General features: G+C 44.2%; 1 protein-coding gene across 2 annotated transcripts in view; it reads right to left on the bottom strand.

Moving 5' to 3' along the window:
- LOC147421779 (uncharacterized) overlaps positions 1-16745 on the bottom strand; it is a 66096-nt gene extending 49351 nt beyond the window's left edge. Inside the window, exon 1 of one of the 2 annotated variants that reach the window (XM_086503506.1) lies at positions 15815-16745. In XM_086503506.1, the coding sequence (XP_086359632.1) occupies positions 15815-16274 (460 nt within the window). In that variant the 5' untranslated portion in view covers positions 16275-16745. The remainder of the gene's footprint in view (positions 1-15814) is intronic. The other variant, XM_086503507.1, reaches the window with a different exon arrangement.
- Between the last annotated feature and the right edge of the window lie 569 nt (positions 16746-17314).

Genomic DNA, 17314 nt, shown 5'->3' with positions numbered 1-17314 from the left:
GTGGGAACTCCCCAATGCCTACACCTAGCACACTTGATAATAAGTCAGTCACTTAAAACTGGTGCTTCCTAGGCTAAACTACCTAGACCAATGTACTAATGCTACTGTATGGGAACTCCCCATTGCCTACACCTACCACACTCTCGTTGTGCTTATGTGCAATAAGAGGGTATGCAACTAATCTAAAGTGCTTGGATATACATGTCCTACGTACAAGCTCACAAAGGTGCTAGAACACTTCCTACATTGTCCTAAACCCTAGAAGTAGGAGTTACAACTTGTCCACGTGTGTGTAGGGTTAGATGTGCACATGACATCCTCCTCTTTTTATGGTGAGGTACAGGTACCGACTCCGAGCTGCCTCGCTTCCTTGTAGTCCGCCAACAACTCTGGGTAATCTGTGAAGAAAGCTGCATCGACCCACTCTGTTGCATGGGTTCCGCGATACTTCAAAAAGAAGTGCAGTGCTTGCTTTCTCGAGCTACGCTAAAAGCGATGCAGGAAAAATTTCTCCAACTCTATGCCATCAACTTCGTGTACGATCTCGGGTTTCACCTCTTCAAAAATCTACTTTGGGGATCTGCCTGAAACAACGTTGTGAGCGGGATGAAAACACACACAGCGCCTCTATAACGACCCGACACACACTCTTGGAAAGATACACACACACACTATGGGGCACCACTCGGCTTACACAACACACCTGGCCGAGAAAGGGAACACACCTCTGGAGTGAGAGGAGAGAGACTATCCACTTGCCCACTCCACACAGACACACACACACACACACACACTCAAAAAACTCAGCTCAACAGAGAAGAATTTCTGATGTTTAGATACAAATGAGCTTGGGCCAACACCAATGGGGCAAACAGCTCACACAATATGGGTAAAAGATACCAGATACAATCACAAACTGGAGCAGAAACTTCGCTCATAGAAGAAACTTACACAGAAAAACAGCAGGAAAAGAGTGAGGAATTTGGCAAAATGGACAGCGCCATCGCGTCCGGAACGGCCCAAAACCCCAATCTACAATGTCAAAGTGCTCAAATCCGACCTCGGATGAGCAGTTTACGGCCAAAACAGGCTCCAAAATGAGCAAAAACACACCTGCGACTGTTCCTCCTCTCTTCTCCACGTTTTTTCTGGTCTTCTCTCTTTTTTTTCAGTTCCCACACTTAGATTTATTAGTTGGGCACCCTTGGCCTTTTACATGACCTCAAACGGACCCCGAACAGGCCAAAAACTGACCTCACAGTGCATAGTTGTCACCTTTTTGCATCATTCGCACACCTGGCACTCAGCTTTTTTCCAATAATTCATCTCGCCACCACGTGAAGTGGCCCCAAAAAGTGGTCCTAATGATGACCTTTCTGCATAACTCTCACCAGAAAACACCCACGTCGTGTCCGTCCTCCCTGTGTGCAAATATTGACCTCGTTCGCCCTCCTGACGCCACTAGATGCCATCTGACGCACCTGCTGACCTCACGTTGTCGGCCCGCGGATAGCTTCCTCGAGAAGTTTTACGCGCTATAAACTCCTCATTATTGTAGAAAAACACAGTGGTACTGGTAATAGTGAAAATCGATGCACTATGTACATGTTGTCCTACCTGTACACATGTGGGCCCCACATAACCACCTGGCTCTAGAAAATGGGCAATCCGTTATTCGATGCACCATGCATGTATATGTACATATGCGCAATCCCTTGCTCCAAAAAACTCCTAACATAATTTGCCCATCCCCTAGCGTGCTAGATCATTCATGATCAGCAGCAGCAAAGAGACATATGAGACTCGCCGCATCATAGGTCTCCTCATCCTTCACAGACATCACTCGCTCTTCAGAAAACTCATCTTGCTACACCATCATCAACCTGGCATGATACAACTTAAGACGCAATCCATTTACCCTTGACGTATGTAAAATCCCATCCAGGTTAGCCAACTGATATGTACCATTCGGGAAACACTCCACTACCTTGAAAGGGCCTTCCCACTTAATTTGAAACTTCTTTTGGAAGGTGTTGTCCAGTTTGCTGTTGTAGCGCAAAACCAAGTCATGTTTCTTGATACCCTTACTTTTAACCTTTTCATTTATCTTTGCCAAAGCCTTATTCTGCATCTGCCCATAATGCTCCAATGCGCTCATCCTATCCAACTGGACCTCTTGTAATTGCAAGAGCCTCTCTTTGAATGCATCACTAGGCGACCCAAGCAACTTCTCTAACATCTTGACCGCAGGCAACTCTACCTCCACAGGCAATAGTGCTTCTTTTCCATACACCAAATGAAATGGAGTAAACCCTGTACCTCTCTTCACTGAAGTACGGTAAGCCCATAATGCACTAGGCAATTCTAAATCCCAATTCTTTTCTTGGTGCTCTGTCACTTTAGAAAGAATTTGTACCAACTCACCATTGAACCTTTCATTTAAGCCATTACACTGCAGGTAATAAGGAGTGGTATGTTGGTGCCTAATCTTCATCTTTGTGCATAAGAAGTCTAGCAGTTTAGCTCTAAATCCTGGCCCCTTATCTGAAAGTAGCTCTAATGGCACCCCAAACTTGCAACATATTTCATCATACACAAATTTTGCCACATCCTTTGCAGTGATCCGTTTTACTGCTATAGCCTCTGCCCATCTAGAGAGATAGTCCACTGCCGTCAAGATATAGCTTTTTCCCCTCCATTTGATAACCCAAATGGCAATACTGTGTAGCAATAGCAGCCCCATGGCATAATAAAAGTGGTCTTTGAGCGGTCTTTAAGAGCAATCTTCAATTGAAAATAGCCTGACAAACCATCACACACACTATACCCCTCATAACCTGCCATTGAATCCAAGATCTGATCGATGAATGGAAGAGGATATGGGTTCTTCTTAGTGGCTGCGTTTAAGGGCTTAAAATCTACACAAATCCTCCACTTCCCATCCTTCTTTGGACTGACTACTACTGGACTCACCCATTCTGTGGTCTCCACAGGGACTATGAACCCTGCCTTCAACAACTTGTCCACCTCTTCTCGCAAGGCTTCCATTTGCTCTTGACCCATCCTTCTTAGCCTTTGCCGCACTGGCTTAGCACCTTCTTTCAGCTCTATATGCATCTCTTCTCCCTTGAACCCTCTGATCTCTTCATATGAAGTAATGAACAAATCAAGAAAACTAGCCAGCATGTGCAAATATATCTCCTTCTCCATAGTTGAGAGGTCTCCACTAATCATTTTTGTCATTAATTCCTGCTTCTTTGACAACTCAACCTTGGTTTGCATCAGCCCTTCAATCACTTCATAAGGCCCTTCACTTTCATCTTCAACTTCATTCGCAAATGCGACTAAACCACACTCCTGGATTTCTTTATCCATCAAAAGAAATGCAACATCAGCATCCTCATCAGTGCTGGTAGTGCTATCACTGTCCTCATCTGTCACCGTGGAAGAGTCTTCATCACTAGACTCATCCTCATCTTCATAAAGCTCCTCTAAACGTTTCCTTGTGTCCATATTATAAAGCTTCTTGGTACCTGCCTTTCCATAGAGGCTAATCGTACCATGTCGCCAATCTTGAACAGCTCCCACTGCACGTAACCATGGTCTGCCCAGTATAATAGGATATGCTCCCAACCCTGTTGGCATCACATGAAAATCAACCACTGCCTTTGCATCATATGCCTCCACTTGTAAGCTCTTTACAACACCCAAGCATTTTACTTTTTGATGGTTTGCCAATCTGATCCGAAAACCTGACACCCCAGCTACTGTGAGACCCATCTTCTCAACGCATGAGTGTGTTATGACGCATATTTGGGCTCCGCCATCCACATAACCTTGTCCCAAATTTTTCCTTTTATGCCACACATCTACTATTGGACAAATGTCTGGTAGCTCGTCCATTGCCAACACCTTCACTGAACCTCTCTCTGGCTCTTTCTCCATTGGGTTAACCATCCTCTTCCACTGTCGCTTTAGCTTAAGCACCATCTCTATAAGCTGCCCAAAAGTAACATCTGCCTTCCTGCTCGTCAGATCCTCCTTCAAGTCATAGCTTAATTACCCATCCCCTAGTGGAAAATCTGAAACATGAAACTTTCGACGAGCTCTCCTTTTGCTCTTGGCCTTGACATCCTCGCCTTCATGGCTCTTTCCTTTCTTCTTACTAGGACCTGGGGCACTTCTTCCTTCCTTATCCTCTGTGGTCCTCTTCCCAATAGGCATCATTAATGTATCCTCTAGCTTTGATGCCTTCTCCAAAGTGACTACACTTAGCACTTTTGTCTTTCCCTTTTCCTCCTGGGTCAGTCCACTGGTTCCTTCGTCTCCCTTAATTTCGATGCCATAATCATGCGACCTAGTTAGCACCTGTTTTGGCAATGGATACATGTCTCCCCCCATCCTTGGTGGCTTATCACATTGCGGGCTGATGTGACCCAACTCTCCACAATTATAACATGTGGGCGTCTGCCTCCAAAACCTACTATTACTTTGTCCAGCACCATTCCTAGGTCTTTCTTCACCTCCTGGCTGATTTGCAAACCGCCCTCGACCTCGATTATTTCCCACTTGACCTAGCATGTTTAGGCTGAGATTCTTCATCAAATCAACCACTTGCCTCATGTCTTGCCTTAGGCCATCATCTTGCACTGCTGTAGTGACCACAGCTGGCATAACCTGAGTAGTAACAGGAACCACTGGTTCATGATGAACCCTTGACATACGACCTTGTAAAGAGTCCTTAAGCTGAAATTCAGACCTCATTGGCAAAGACTCCACCCCTAACTGGCTCATTTTCCTCAGCTTCCACTCTTTGTTCCTTGCTACCTCTAGTGCATCTTCATATGTCCTAGGCTTCTTTAGCTCCACTCTCCAACGTATATTCTCCCAAAGACCAGCCAAGAACATGTCCTTCTTCATCATGTCAGGCGGGGGTACCTGTGGTGCTAAAGCCTTGCACATTCGCTCCCATGCCAATGAAAACTTTCGTATGTACACATCTACTGGCTCACCTTCCTTTTGTACCAAAGCCTGTACTTCTTGCCACACTTTGTCAGGATCTTGTATCTTCACAAACTCCACTTCCAATCCATGCCTTAGATTGTCCTAACTCAATCTTATAGGTGGATCAGCCATACGCAACTCCTCTTCAAATGCTTTGGACCAAGCTCGTGCATCACTCTTCAAACAAATTTGGAGAAGGCGTAACATTTGCGTAGGGTCATGAATCTGGTTGCTAATGCAGGCAACCTCCATCTTTTCCAGAAAGTCCTCCACATCTTCATCACTTCTTTCATGAAACTCCGGATAAGAGAAAGCCATGGCTAGAGAACCCCTTCAAACAAACGTGCAAGAACCCAAAACTTTTCACTACCCAATCCCCAGAAACTTCAATGAAGCTCAGCTTTAGATGAGAACAAACACATGCACATCAAATGAGTTTTCATAGTTGATCATCGGAATTACAACAGGCAAAGGACATTCCAGGATCTCTCTCAATCTTCTTGGCCCAAACATAAAGACTATGCGCTGCTGGAAAAAGATCTTCCTGGACACATGAACATTTATCTGGATTCTTTGAGTTAAATGAAAAGGAGTGAACTGAGGGCCATTTTGATCATCCATTAAAGCCAACCATGAAGCTCCCAAGAAGGCACACCGGACTCAACCTCTGATTTTGCCTGAATTTCAGCAGCTTAACAGCATAAATGGCTCAAAATACCAAAAAACCAGCCATCATAGCTTGGGAAAATTTCGACAGAGTTTCCCCAGAAGTAGAGCAATGAGAACCCAAAATATAGACTGTATTTGTATGCATAAACTGCCAACAATAGAACCCGAGCATCAAATAGGACTCACTAGTACATAGCCTATGGCGAGGTCACGAAAAGGGTGCTCCAGCTACCTGTATCACCAAAAGGATCTCCACATTTGAGAATCCCCCAGCTCAATAAAAACCTCACGCTATCGACCCTCACACGAAGACTAATGAAAATCGCATATAGTCAAGTCTCAGAAATGACTATCTTCCAGACCAAGTCTCAGAAATGGCTGGGACTACTAAATACAACCAAGTATGGCTCCACAAATGCGTACAATGGCAGTTTCCACAAGTAACGTACAATCCAGCAGACAATGCGCTCAAATAGGCGCCAAGTGATGCATTCCCACAACAACTGCAAGTGACATCACTGCTAGTATATCACTGTACTCCAGCTACCTGTACCTGTGTGAATCACCTGTACCTGTACCTGTACCTGTCCCTGTAACCTGTAACCTGTAACCTGTAATCTGCAACCTGTAATCCTGAAGCTCGAAGCTTGAAGCTCGAAGTAGAAGGTACTCGAAGAAGGTTCTCAGTGGCGGCACCAAAAGAATGTGAGCGGGATGAAAACACACACAGCACCTCTATAACGACCCGACACACACTCTTGGGAAGATACACACACACTATGGGGCACCACTCGGCTTACACAACACACCTGGCCGAGACAGGGAACACACCTCTGGAGTGAGAGGAGAGAGACTATCCACTTGCCCACTCCACACAGACACACACACACACACACACACTCAAAAAACTCAGCTCAACAGAGGAGAATTTCTGATGTTTAGATACAAATGAGCTTGGGCCAACACCAATGGGGCAAACAACTCACACAATATGGGTAAAAGATACCAGATACAATCACAAACTGGAGCAGAAACTTCGCTCATAGGAGAAACTTACACAGAAAAACAGCAGGAAAAGAGTGAGGAATTTGGCAAAATGGACAACGCCATCGCGTCCGGAATGGCCCAAAACCCCAGTCTACAATGTCAAAGTGCTCAAATCCGACCTCGGATGAGCAGTTTACGGCCAAAACAGGCTCCAAAATGAGTAAAAACACACCTGCGGTTGTTCCTCCTCTCTTCTCCACGTTTTTTCTGGTCTTCTCTCTTTTTTTTCAGTTCCCACACTTAGATTTATTAGTTGGGCACCCTTGGCCTTTTAGATGACCTCAAACGGACCCCGAACAGGCCAAAAACTGACCTCCCAGTGCATAGTTGTCACCTTTTTGCATCATTCGCACACCTGGCACTCAGCTTTTTTCCAATAATTCATCTCGCCACCACGTGAAGTGGCCCCAAAAAGTGGTCCTAATGATGACCTTTCTGCATAACTCTCACCAGAAAACACCCACGTCGTGTCCGTCCTCCCTGTGTGCAAATATTGACCTCGTTCGCCCTCCTGACGCCACTAGATGCCATCTGACGCACCTGCTGACCTCACGTCGTCGGCCCGCGGATAGCTTCCTCGAGAAGTTTTACGCGCTATAAACTCCTCATTATTGTAGAAAAACACAGTGGTATTGGTAATAGTGAAAATCGATGCACTATGTACATGCTGTCCTACCTGTACACATGTGGGCCCCACATAACCACCTGGCTCTAGAAAATGGGCAATCCGTTATTCGATGCACCATGCATGTATATGTACATATGCGCAATCCCTTGCTCCAAAAAACTCTTAACAACGTCAACCAAGAAACATGGAAAACGTTGCATATTGACCATGAGTTAGGCAACCACAATTTCAATAGACACATCTTTGACTTTCTAATGACTGGTCTGATGCAAGAACGCTGACTCATCTAATGCAAAAATGATGGTTGATCTCATGCAAAAATGTTGGCTGATGTGCTAATGTTGAAGGGGTTGGCGATGATAACGCTGATGGATGCTAAGGGAAAAAGCTAGGGTACTACTTGGTACTGGGTACTAGATAACGTTGATGGATGCTGAGGAAAAATGCTAGGGTATTGCTTGGTACTTGGTATTGATCTTCTGATGCTCTTAATGAGGACCAAGGGGTTGCATATATAGGTCCTTTAGCGATTTGCCCTACCTACTTTTAATCAATGTCATGTCAAAGTTACTTATTAATACATGACTGAAGTGATTGTTCATATGCCTATATGCTTAAGTGAGGGTATGCAACTATGACCTGCCTGATCATGCATGTCCTTCTAGAGGCTCACAAAGTGCTAGGCTAAATCCTAAGCTAACTAAGATCAAAGCTAAGCTATAACAATATCTTGTCCACATGGCTCAAGTGCAATGCGCACGTGACATCCCTGTGTTAAAGTGAGACACAACTGCCCACTTCTTCATGTGGATGCTTTCTATACTTCTAATACTAAACGCTTTGATCCTTGTGGATGCATAAACCGATGAAAACTCCTCCAAACTTATGAATACTGCGAATGTAGATGCAGCTGCAATGTAAACATCGACCATCCGAGGTACTATATAGCCTTACTACTATCGTAGAATATCAGCCTTGATGCTAACTCTACCTTGCGAGCAAGTACTACCACCTGAATAGTCCTCTCGTGAAAAATTGCGGGTGAAGATAAAAGGTAAGGGCATTCGAAGGAATAACCAATGGTTCCATGTCAACGAGTGTGGATGCAGGCTAAATGCGAATGCAACGCAGAAGAGGGTTAGGGATCCTTTTTCTAACTCCTTCCATATCCGCATACAAGGCAAGCATATCTTGGTACTCAAGATCTGCTTTTTGTGTATCCGATGTCAATCTTTGTTCAAAGACATAGCGATGAAGACGGGAAAGCACCCAATGCGCCATGGACTAAGGGTGGGAGTGTAGAGGCTCACCATCTACATGTTTACACACAAAGATAAAGAGGAAGAAGGGTGTGAGAGAGAAATACACAAAGAGACACACGTAGTAATTCCATTACTCATTCCATTATTGAATTTATCACAAAGTGATGCCATGGCGTACCCAACTGTAAAGAAATGGCCAAAAGTGGTAGCTGTACGGACACCCACACTTTGCATTGACCTGCCACGTGGTATTGCTCTACGGATTTCCGCACATTGCACTGCCAGCTTTTGATGGTTTTCAATGCCAGCTTTTGGATGCAAATGCTTTCGGATTAAGTGCTTTTGTATCCAATGTTGTTGGGGCTCTGCTTTTGGGCATCCCTTGTAAATTTATAAGTGCCTAGAGGGCCACTTCCCGGGAGCATTTATACGTAGAGTCTCTGAGAGAGTCGGACCGTTGGGAGTTGAACTTTGCGAAAGTTAATAATAAAGAAATACCAAAAGGGGCGCCAATCTTTGGGGCCAATTCTTCTTGGCTCGAAACTCCACCATGCCGAGTCGTCTACTCTCTCTTTCTTTCACACTTATTCAAGTGTTTTGAAGTGCTAAAGTGTTGCCAATGTTAGGAAATAAGACGTAGCTAAATAGATAATTGAGTAGATTACTTAATGGAGAGAGACAAATTTACATACACGAGATTATAGAGTAGAGAGAGAGAGAGAGAGAGAGTCCACACGATATACGTGGTTCACCCAATGTGGGCTACGTCCACGGGAAAGCAGCCACTCAATGGCTTTAGTACTTCAAAACAAGAAGTAATTTACAAAGGGATTATACCCTTAATGGAGCTCCCGCCTTGCTTCACTCTCACCACCTCACACTCACCTTGTTGCATCAACTTCACACTATGAAATGTGTGTAGAAATGGCTTCCTTTTATAGGCCAAAAGGGCTGCCCTCTCTTATGAGAGACAGCCATGTGTAGCCACCCTTGTGCGAATAAGTCCAAATCGGGCCCTCCAATCCGCCCATGTGTGGCCGCCCTTGAGAAGACAAGTACGCTTTTGAATTCGACCACCGGCCACCGGCCATTGACTTCCGACCACCGGTCACCGACCATTGACTTCCGACCATCGGCCATTGACTACCGGCCACCGACCAACCGACCGGTTGTTTTCCGACCACTTTCCGACCGCCGTCCGGCCATAATATTCCAACGAAAAAGAATATTCCGGCGAAAAAAAAAGTCTCGGGGGCCTCCGCCCCCGAGGCCTTTAAAGTTGCCCCTGATTCTTGTCCGTGAAAATTTTGGTTTCCGGTGAGTGATTTTCCTTCACGCACGATGGCTTCTCCTCATAATGGGGGCCTTACAAATGTGCGCTTTTACCACAAAAAATTACAAGGGTAAATCAGGCTCCATACTTAGCAACCAAGTGCATAGATTGCAGTTATCTCTGTGTTTCAATCGATTGAGGGACCTAAAGACTACTAGAAAAGAAGACATAGAAGAAATCCCAACTTATAAAGACCCGTCGAGTGACCCAAAATAAGTAAAGGGGTTAGGAAGTAATAATACTAACCCTACCAACTTATAAAGTTTTGTCAAGGGCACCTAAAATTGCGTAAAAGATTGATGATGTGACAGCTGTACGGACGCCTGCAATTTGTATTGACTGCCACGTGGCACTGCTATACAAATTTCCGCAAATTGCGTTGGCAACCTTGGACAACTTTTGGTGCCAGCTTTCAGGAGCAATAATTTTAGACCCAAGTGCTTTAGAGCTCCAGCTTTTGGGGCTTTGCTTTTGACATCCGTTGTACTTTTGTAAGTGCCCAAAGGACTACTTTTTCGACAGCGGATCCTTTGGAGTTGTACTTTGTAGAAAGTAATAATAAAGAAATACTCAAAGGGGTGCCACTCTTTGGGACTAGTGCCATCTAGGGGTAGAACTCCGCCTTTCCATGTCTCGCAAGGATTCTCTCTCTTTCTCTTTTTGAAGTACTAAAGTGTTGCAAAGTGTGTAGATTGCAATCATCTCTCTGTTTCCGTCCAGTCCGTTGCCGGATCCATTGTTGTTGGCCGGATTATGGACAAGATGCGTTTCAAAGTTCATTGTCTAGGAATGTTTGTGTAAGGTGCAGCAGAATGAATGTTTGAACTTTGCTCAAGATGAGTGCTCCGAACTGTGCTCAAGGTTCTTTTTGTTCTTATGGAAGGGAGAGCCTTCCATTCTTAATGAGAGAGTGCAATGATCACAAACAAAGTGAATGGACATTGTGCGTGCAAGTGTATGAGACTGAGAGACAGAGAGAGAAGAGAATATGACAGCAGAGATGTTGTAAAACCCTCCTCCAAAGGCCCCACTCTCGTCGGCGAGAGTGGTCTACTATTGATTGCACAAACTGGTACAAACTGAATGCATGTGACTGATGCAAGTCTAAGCTAGATCGATGATGACGACGGTGATGGCGAGACCGATCTAAGGGCTTAATTCTACTACTTTAGTACTGCTGTCCAAAAACGCTGAATGCTGAAATCTGAGGTCACCTTGCTGCTGTAACAAAAACGCTACTGCTGTGACTGAAATCTGATAGTCTTTATGGCTGAAAATTGCATGCACATAAAGGGCGATCTGGGTTCTGAAAAACGCTAGGGGGCTGAGGTTGTCGTGCAGAGTATCCTTGATGAAAATGCCAGTGGCTGATGTCCTATGGTGATGATGCATGTTGAAAAACGCTAGTGCTAATGTTGATGGAAAACGCTAGCATGGGGGGTCTTCTGCTTGGAGGGAAAACCACCAAGGGGGTTCTTACTGAGAAGTTGCAAGTTGAGCGATGGAGCTCCTACTGCCACTTCTGCCAATTAGTGCTAGTTTAGGTTTGCTTATATACAAACTTACTCAATTTGGTCTACCTACTTTCCAACAAGTCACTTAAAAATAATAAGTGAAAAATATCAAAAATAGGTAAAATAGGCTAAATGCAATGAAAAATTCCCCTGAAGGATTCTGATAGGAATGCTTATGATCATGCTGTGTCCAACAAGAGGATATGCATCTACACTAAGTGACTGAACATGCACGGTCTGCGAACACACGTACAAAAGTACCAGATCACTTCTAAATCTAGACTGACTGGACTAACTGAACCCTTGTCACGATGTAGCTTGTCCATGGACACGTAGGGTTATGTGTTACGTGACATCCCCTCCTTTTTAAAGTGAGGTACTGGTACCGAACTGTATGGCGTCAAGGGAGATCGCCAATAGCATCCGGAATCCTGGAAGGGACTCTTCGCCGGTCCACTCTGATGTGTGGGTCGTGCGGTACTTGAACTTTATAAAGGTTTGCAACGCTTGCTTCTTTGTGTCGCGCCGAAAGCGACACAAAGTCTTGTGTGGCTCCTTCAATGGTTCAACTTCGTCAAATGTCATGGTTCTTTCTTTTTCAAGAATCTCCATGGTTGAAAATTCTTGAAACCATTTCCAACACAAAATCATGAACATACCTATTCCATGTAAAGTTAGTGGAAAAAATCTTGTCTTCCTAAAAGATTGTGCATGCAATGTAGATGAACCAATAGACGGAGTGTCCAACCGTTCACTACACACACGCAAACAATGAGATTGAATCGTTCTCTTCTTATCTAAAGCAATCAACTGTGACAATTCACAACGGAAATACCCATGCTTGGTGCTCATTCTTTCATGTATTTGTTCTACGAATGTGTCATGTCAAGGAAGAGACATGGAATGTGACTTCCCTGAATGCATACTTTTCAGCTTTTCATGAACAATTCGCATACATTCGTGCTCATTTATGAGTGAAACGTGCTCAACATACAATATGTCATGCCTAGGAAAAGGGATCACATAAAGACGCTGACGAAAATACAGGGATCGATCACGAATGAAACACTCGTACAATGCATGCGTACGAATCATGCGAACACATAATACTTCCAGTGAGGGTTCTTTGGATCGAGGCTTGAGAGACAAGATCGATCCTTTCTGAGGGGGTTCTTTGGACTTGGGCTCGAGAGCCAAGATCGATCCTTCGCGATTGATGGAATCTGCAACGAGGTTAGCTTCGCTAGAAAAAGCATCAACTAACACATCATCCTTCTTGTGAACAATCACATCTCCTTCATGCAACTCATCATGCTTGTGAGAAATCACATCTTGATCGTGCAAATCATCATGCTTGTCAGTGTCATCCAAATCATCATGCAAATTATTGTCATTCAATTCATCATGCTTCTCATAATCATGCAAATCCTGTGTGTCATGTTTGGGAGAAGAAGAGACTGAGAGAGTCTCCTTTTCCCAAATCTCTTGCATCTGTGCTTGAACTTGAGAAAAGAGTCGCCAGAATTCTTTCATGGATTGATCGCTCTTTTCTTGTCATGCTTTGGTCTCGCGGTCATATTCTGCTTGTCTTGGTTTGTTCTCGTGATGTATGGCTGCCACTCTTTCTGTGTATTGACGCTCTCTGTCTGTCATCTTTTCTTCGTGTTCACGCTCTATTTCTGCTTTTCGTCTAACTTCTTGTCCATAAACAACTACAGCAACTCCTTCATAGGAGTTAGTGCAATCCTTGACGTAGATGGGGAAGGGGGAGGGTCAGAAAAACCTCCTCGTAAGCAAAATTCTTCTTCGCCTCTCTCATGCTCATCACCTCCAAGCGAAGTATCCATTCCGCTTCGCGTCATGACCATCCACTGAAGTCGTGGGTTCATGTGGGTTCTTGTAGTCTTGGGTTCTTAAGTTCACGAGGAACTTGGGTTCTTGGGAGTCTTGGTTCTTGGGTTCTTGAGGTTCTTCTTTCGCTTGCAATCTGTATTAGAGAAGGATCTTCTCTTCACCCGAGTTCTACTCTTTTCCACGGGCACACCCCTTGGTGGCCTTGCACTCACACCAAGGTTGCTTTTTCCCACCTCACGTCGATTGGTCGGCCGCTAAGTGCACGGTCCGCTCTCAATGAGTGAAAAGAGGCACAAGGGGATGCTGGACAAGCCCTTCTTTCCTGGGATTCATGTCACTCTTCAAAAACACAATTAGGAATCAACACACTCAAGCAAGCTTGGGTTCGTGCGACCTCCACAAGCAAAAAAAAATATAAATCTTATGATCCTTGTGGTTCTTTCCTTGAGTGATACAGAACACTATCAAAGCTCTGTTACCAATGTAAGGTGCACCGGAATGAATGTTTGAACTTTGCTCAAGATGAGTGCTCCGAACTGTGCTCAAGGTTTCTTTTGTTCTTATGGAAGAGAGAGCCTTCCGTTCTTAATGAGAAAGTGCAATGATCACAAACAAAGTGAATGGACATTGTGCGTACAAGTGTATGAGATTGAGAGATAGAGAGAGAAGAAAATACGACACCATAGACATTGTAAAACCCTCCTCCGAAGGCCCCACTCTCGTCGGTGAGAGTGGTCTACTATTGATTGCATAAACTGGTACAAACTGAATGCATGTGACTGATTAAAGTCTAAGCTAGATCAATGACGACGACAGTGATGGCGAGATCGATCTAAGGATTGAATTCTGCTACTTTAATACTGCTGTCCAAAAACGTTGAAGGCTTAAATCTGAGGTCACCTTGCTGCTATAACAAAAACGCTACTGCTGTGGTTGAAATTTGATAGTCTTTATGGCTGAAAACTGCATGCACATAGAGGGCGATCTGGGTTCTCAAAAACGCTAGGGGACTGAGGTTGTCGTGCAGAGTAGCCTTGATGAAAAACGCCAGTGGCTGATGTCCTATGGCGATGATGTCTGTTGAAAAAACGATAGTACTAATGTTGATGAAAAACGCTAGCATGGGAGGTCTTCTGCTTGGAGGTATAACCACCAAGGGGTTCTTACTGAGAAGTTGCTTGTTGAGCGATGGAGCTCTTGCTGCCTCTTCTACCAATTAGTGCTAGTTTAGGTTTGCTTATATACAAACTTACTCAATTTACCCTACCTACTTTCCAACAAGTCACTAAAAAATAATAAGTAAAAAAATATCAAAATAGGTAAAATAGGCTAAATGCAATGGAAATTTCTCCTGGAGGATTCTGATGGATTCTAATGGGAATGCTTATGATCATGCTGTGTGCAACGAGAGGATATGCATCTACACTAAGTGACTGGACATGCACGGTTTGCGAACAGACTCACAAAAGTGTCAAATCACTTCTAAATCTAGATCGACTAGACTCACTGAAACCTTGTCGTGCTGTAGCTTTTCCACGGACACATAGGGTTGGATGTGTCACGTCACAATTTAAATGTGATGTGTTCACAGTTTAAGAATGGGGATTCTGTGACCTAGTGTGGTCTATACTTCAATTTTCTATGAGGCGAACGATGCTCAAGATGGCATTCTTCAAGGTTAAAAATTGTGGTAGCATAACTCTGGTGTATTCAGTAGGAGATGCCACTATTCGAGTGTCCATGGTAGCTTCTTCATCGACTCGGGCTTCCTACATATGTCCACTATGTATTGCAAAGAGGGTGTGAAAGTTATAGCATCTCAAGTAAATAGCCCGATGTGATGACAATCTTTTCTTTGGCTTTAGGCCTTTAAAGTGCTTATTTGTCAAAGTCTTGGGTACTTAAAGGCCCCCAAGCTAGTATATACTATATAAGCAACACCTAAGATTGCTCCCATCAAGTTCTGTCAATTTTGTGCTCCAATATACAAAATCAAAAGCCTGATTGCTCTTTGATAACTGAAAAGATCGTCATTTTAAGCAATATAATGCATGTTTATGTGAGATGCAGAGCTGGGCATGGGTATGTTGTAGAAGTTGCTTCCTTCAATATTTGCATTAACTACAGAATCCCAAATCCAGCTTCCCTATGTTAGATAGCTCAAAATGAAGATCTCCCCAAAATTTAAGCTCCAAAAAAATCTATGGTGCTATAATACGGACATTTTGAAACAGCTCAAACTTTAAAGAAGGCCAGAAATATATAAAAAATCAATTAACAAGCATAAGCAAACCAGAATCTTCTACTTAAATCTATACTACAGCTGACTACTTTAGAAAGGACATAGTGAGCAAACTGTGACCAGCTTTCAATCACACTAAATTATGGCTCTTCTGTAGAAAAGCACATAATTTCACAAAAAAATCCACCTAATTCAGTGCAGGAAACTCTTCCCTAATTGCATGGACACAAAACAAGGCACGGTAAGAAAAAGGGAAAGTACCAAGCGCAAGAAACTGAGCCTTTTTCCCTGATGGTCCCTTCTTCTTTTGAGTAGCAGAAGAATATGCTGGTGGAGAGATGCTCACAGAGACACCATTCTCATCTTTCATGTACTTGCGAGGTCTTCCCCTTTTCTTTTTTACAGGTTCTGATGAAGCTCTGTCTGCTAAACTGACAATTAATGCTGAGGAAGGTGAGGATCCTGCTGCCTCTGGACCACCAAAATACACCGTACTTGCAGAATTTGGCTTAGGTACTGCATTTGGGTTGAGGTTGGGAACGACAGAATTCACATTAGAACTTAAAGTGGAGTTTAGATTAGGGTTGGGGTTGAGGTTGGGGTTGGGGTTGGGGTTGGAGTTGGGGTTAGGGTTAGGGCTAGACAAAACTGAGAAAGGTTGTGTGGCAGAGCTATGGCGCTTGGCAAGAGGGGCATGGATGATTGAAGGTGAACTACCCATAAGTGGGTAGCCAGGATCTCGAAAATAAGCTGAGAAAGGCCCATGGCTGTCGTGTCCATGTTAAGGATGGGTATGTGGGGATTTAGGACTAGCGGAATCTCTGCCTTCCATGCATGCGTGTGTATGGGTGCTCGTCGGGAAATTACCTGTGTATATGAGGAATTCTCTGTGTGAAAGTGGGTCGCCCTAGTCGTTAAGCAATTTTCTGGATGAGTGTGTCCGTGTTTATGGCTGTGGGTGCGTGTAATTGATCTTCTGTAGCTAGGAAAATGAGAGCTTTGAGCAGGAGCTCAGCTCAGAGATGGTGGAAAGAGAGGATGCGCAGAGAACTTTAGGGTTTTCATGCGACATTCTCAGGGGCAGTGGCAGTGAAGTGGAATGGAGCTCTTCTCTCTCTCCCTCTGTGGGGGGCGGGACGGGGAGGAAGGGACTAGTCGTTCCCAATAAATGCGTACATTCGGTGACTGATGATAGGTGAAGAGTGTGTGGACTCGTGAGTTTCTTTGCATAAAATTTATATTCAAAGCCCCTTGGTGGTGATGGTTTGCTTCCAAGGAATGTCTTTTTTTTTTTTTTTTTGGCAAAACTCACAATTGTGAGTGAATTATATTGACCAACCCAAAAATTACGTCTAGTCATGCTCTTGTTGAGCCATGACATCATCCAGAGACTATAATTACATCAGGGTAGCCACCCCCACCAACCTGCCGCCTCTTCCTCGATACACAGGGTCCAAAAAGTTCTTTACGTCGTCCTAGGCATTCCGTCTGTTGACAACAAGGCACAAGTAGTCCTAAACCAATCCTCCGAGTGTTGCTTGCGTCCGAGCGTCCATATTAGCACTTTGCTTTCTTGAGTAATTTATGCGAAGCTTGCCACCTCAGAGCCTCCTTCAAACACACGCCGGTTCCTTGTCTGCCATACATTATGTAAGAAGAAATACCTGACGATTTGAGTGCTGACGAGGAGGGCAGGACTTCCTGAATTCTTGCCTCCAAGGAATAGTCAGTCTTGAAGAACCTAATTTTCCATGTTCTTTG

This window comes from Adiantum capillus-veneris, chromosome 27 (assembly GCF_014529385.1).
Source record: "Adiantum capillus-veneris isolate H3 chromosome 27, ASM1452938v2, whole genome shotgun sequence".
Taxonomy (NCBI): domain Eukaryota; kingdom Viridiplantae; phylum Streptophyta; class Polypodiopsida; order Polypodiales; family Pteridaceae; genus Adiantum; species Adiantum capillus-veneris.
Note: the sequence above shows the minus strand (reverse complement) of the source record. Positions and strands in the feature narration are given on the sequence as shown.